Source organism: Triticum aestivum, chromosome 6D (assembly GCF_018294505.1).
Source record: "Triticum aestivum cultivar Chinese Spring chromosome 6D, IWGSC CS RefSeq v2.1, whole genome shotgun sequence".
Taxonomy (NCBI): domain Eukaryota; kingdom Viridiplantae; phylum Streptophyta; class Magnoliopsida; order Poales; family Poaceae; genus Triticum; species Triticum aestivum.
Window position 1 is genome coordinate 109,084,736 of NC_057811.1, and position 3,445 is coordinate 109,088,180.

The 3,445-nt window shown below is 54.1% G+C and overlaps 1 protein-coding gene across 1 annotated transcript; it reads left to right on the forward strand.

Annotated features, from left to right (window-relative positions):
* Positions 1-223: 223 nt before the first annotated feature.
* On the forward strand, positions 224-2,315 carry LOC123143924 (FBD-associated F-box protein At5g18780). The gene is made up of 3 exons (XM_044562911.1): positions 224-1,419; positions 1,505-1,666; positions 1,774-2,315. The coding sequence occupies exons 1-3, from the start codon at positions 499-501 to the stop codon at positions 2,134-2,136; spliced, it is 1,446 nt and encodes a 481-aa protein (XP_044418846.1). The 5' UTR covers positions 224-498; the 3' UTR covers positions 2,137-2,315.
* Positions 2,316-3,445: the final 1,130 nt, after the last annotated feature.

A 3,445-nucleotide genomic window follows, 5' to 3' on the forward strand; every position in this document is an offset into this window, starting at 1 on the left:
GCGAGAGAAGGAGAAGGAAAAAAAAAAACGGCAGGGCGAACGCGCCGTGTGAAACGGGGCGATCCCGCGCGGCCGGCGACCGGGCACGAGGCCAGAACCAAAAGGCCCGACGCGACGCGATCGATGCGAACCAAACGCAACGGCAACGCGACGCAACGGTGCGGACGCGACGCGGGCCGGGGAGGGAGGGAGGGAGGGACGGGCTGCTGACCGGCGCACCAAACAAAGGTAGAAGAGTGGTAGAGGAGGAGGGAGGGACGGGCCAGGAGGGGAGAGGAGGAGAGGGATTGGAAGGGGAGACGCAACGCGCACCGCACCGCACCGGCCCGGCGAGACGCCTCCACACGTCTCTCCCTCCCCCTTCGCCTTCGCCCTCGCCGTCCTAGTCCAGTGACCCCAGCGGCACGCACGCACGCGGCCGGCCCATCACCACCCCCCTGCGAGCGAATCCCGGTCGATGCGGACGGGGTAGGGAAGAGGAGGAGGAGGAGGCCGAGGATGGAGCGGGAGCGGCGGCGCGCGGCGGGGTGGGAGGACCGCATCTCGGAGCTCCCGGACGCGCTGCGCCTGCAGATTCTCAGCCTGCTGCCGCTCAAGTGCGCCATCCGCACCGGCGCGCTCTCCTCGCGGTGGCGGGACCTCTGGGAGCAGCGCTGGCCGGTGCCCTCCTCGCTGCGCCTCCGCGTCCCGCCGGGCCCCTCGGGCGCGGCGGGGGCCCAGGCGCAGCTCGCGGCCGTCGACCGGCGCGGGCGGCGCCGGGTCGACGTCTTCTCCCTCGCCTTCCACGCGGGCCAGCTCACGCAGGCCGACCTCAAGCGCTGCGTCGACTACGCCGCGGCCTGCGGCGTCGAGGACCTGCAGCTCCGCCTCGATGGCGGCGGCGCCCGCGGCGCGCGCGGGGGCCAGCGCCGCGCCGGCGCGCTCGCCGTGCACTTCCCCGTCGGGAGCCCGCTCCTGGCGCGCCTCTCGGTGCGCGGGCTCCACCTCACGGCCTCCGCCAACGCCATGGTCGCCACGCTCGAGGTCATCCACCTCCACTCCGTCTCCATCACCGACGCCGCGCTGCGCCGGGTCGTCGCCGCCTGCCCCTGCCTCCGCGACCTCGAGCTCCGCTACTGCCGCCACCTACGCCGCATCGACTTCACCACCGTCGGGGCCGCCAACCTCAGGAGCCTCACCGTCGTGGACTGCTCCCGCACCACCGAGCTGCGGGTCCCGGCGGCGCCCCGCCTCCGCTCGTTCCGGTTCAGCGGCCCCTTCCTCTGCAGCAACCTTTTCTCTGGCGTCGGTGACTCTTTCCAGGATCTCTACCTCTGCTCGGGCGGGCCAGAGGCCGGCTTGCCGCCCACCAATTTGCCCTCGGCGGTTCCTCACCTTGCCAACATCACCACCCTCACCATATGCAGCATTGCCCTCCAGGTTCGTCTTTGGCATCCATTCCATTTCCTTGTGAAACACTTTCCATTGGCTATGCGCTTATACTTTGTTCTACCTCTACCTCTAGTACGTGTCTGCGTCACTGGCCACCATCCTCAAGGAGACCAATCTCCGCAGGTTGAAGGAGCTTCAATTGCTCATGTTCGGGATGGCCAACTCCAATCTCGCAGACATTTTTAGCTTCCTCAAGACCTGTTCCTGTCCTCAGTTGGAGAGGCTCTTCGTGCAGGTTGTTATCTTTACGCGCAATGTATTTGGTCATAGTCCATTCATTATATGTACTATGCATGATGTCTGGATGTTTTGATTCTCAATATATGGCACTTGATGTGACAGCTACCAACAAACACCCATGATTCATTCACGAGGAATTACTTGGACGTGGCAGAGGAAGAACAGCCTGAAGACGGATTAGAAAACCTTCGGTTGGCCAAGATGACAAACTTCAAGGGGCATCACAATGAGATGCGTCTGCTGGACTTTCTGCTGACAAAGGCCAGTTGCCTTAAGAAATTGTTCCTGGTTGCTCCTAAAGAGGATCACCCACAAGGGCTAAGAAAGATTCAGCCAGATGTGCTGCCCCTTTCTCGAAAGGCAGAAATTCTTGAAAGAGCTTCAGCAGGCACCCAGATAGTTTTCAGTGGGCCTGATAGTTCTCACGCTCAGCCATTGCACTCGGAAGTCTTCATCAGATTTTAGCTTGAAATTAGCAACAGTGCTGTAGTCCGATTATTTCTTCTAAATCATTACATTTATAGCTGTTAGGCAACAAGCATGAAATACAAATCTGGGACACATACAGAGTATGGTAGAACATTTTCGCAAATTTGTACTTCAGATATTCTGGCAAGATGGTTAAAATGTGAGGTGTTAAGATCTGCGTCTTTGCCTCTTCTACTACTACTACTACCGCTTTTCTCTCTAAATAGCTTTGCGATTAGCCTGATCAGCCATCTCTTTGTAGTTAGCTTATGTATAAGTTGCTGCTGGGAAATCATGTATACGAAACAAATATGCTTACACCATAGGAAAACGAATGACTTCATTCTTTGAGGGACAAACTGGACAACTGATTTCAGATCCTGGACCGTGCATAGATTGGTAAGTTGTTGCCTGATATAAGATACCTTGGTGTTGTCCGCTTGAGGTGAGCTCCCTTGGTTAGTCTCAAAATCACTATTGCCTTATCTCGTCTAGGTTTCTTGATTTCTACTCCCTCCGCCCCAAATTACTCGCAAAAATGGATAGAAATGAATGTATCTAGAACTAAAAATACGTCTAGATACATCCATTTCTGCGACAAGTAATTCCGGACGGAGGGAGTACTATATAGGTATAGTTTGTACAGGAGCATTCTGATGGAGCAAGGTTCTCTATAATCTACTATTGCCCTACCATTAAAGTTATGTTATGGCAGATAAAGCCGTATAAACTACAGCTGTCATGGACCTTATCTGTTTTTTTCATTGGTCATATAAGTAAACTTATGTTTTGGGCTTAGATAGTACTACATGCAGCATCGAAATGTACTTTCCTATCATGAAGATATGAATCATGTGGTCATGCGAACTTCATTACAATATAGCCACTCTTTCAGACTGTTGCAATGATGTATGTGCAATCTTTCGAAGATGATGTTTTCTTGTTTGGCGAATCTTCCTTCAAGTATGTGTTCTCCCTTTGCAATGCTATCTTGTTTTCCTCAGCATAGCATGTTAGATTATGAAAGAGCTTTTTTAAGTAAGTGGTACTAATTTTTACAGAAACCACTATCTTCATGGTCAGATTCTGTGTGTATGTTCCGTCTTGATTGATGGTAGTAATAGGTGAACATATTTCAGTATGCAGTTTGGCTGGAGTAGTGGTATAGAAAGTATTTCAACATGGAACTTTGTGAACACCCTTGCTTTCACTGTATCAGTATGCCGATTCTTTGTTCAGTTGAGCTGGTGCTAAGGGCAGCAATGTGGCAGATCTTCCCTTCATGCCGACATATAGAAGCTTGGGT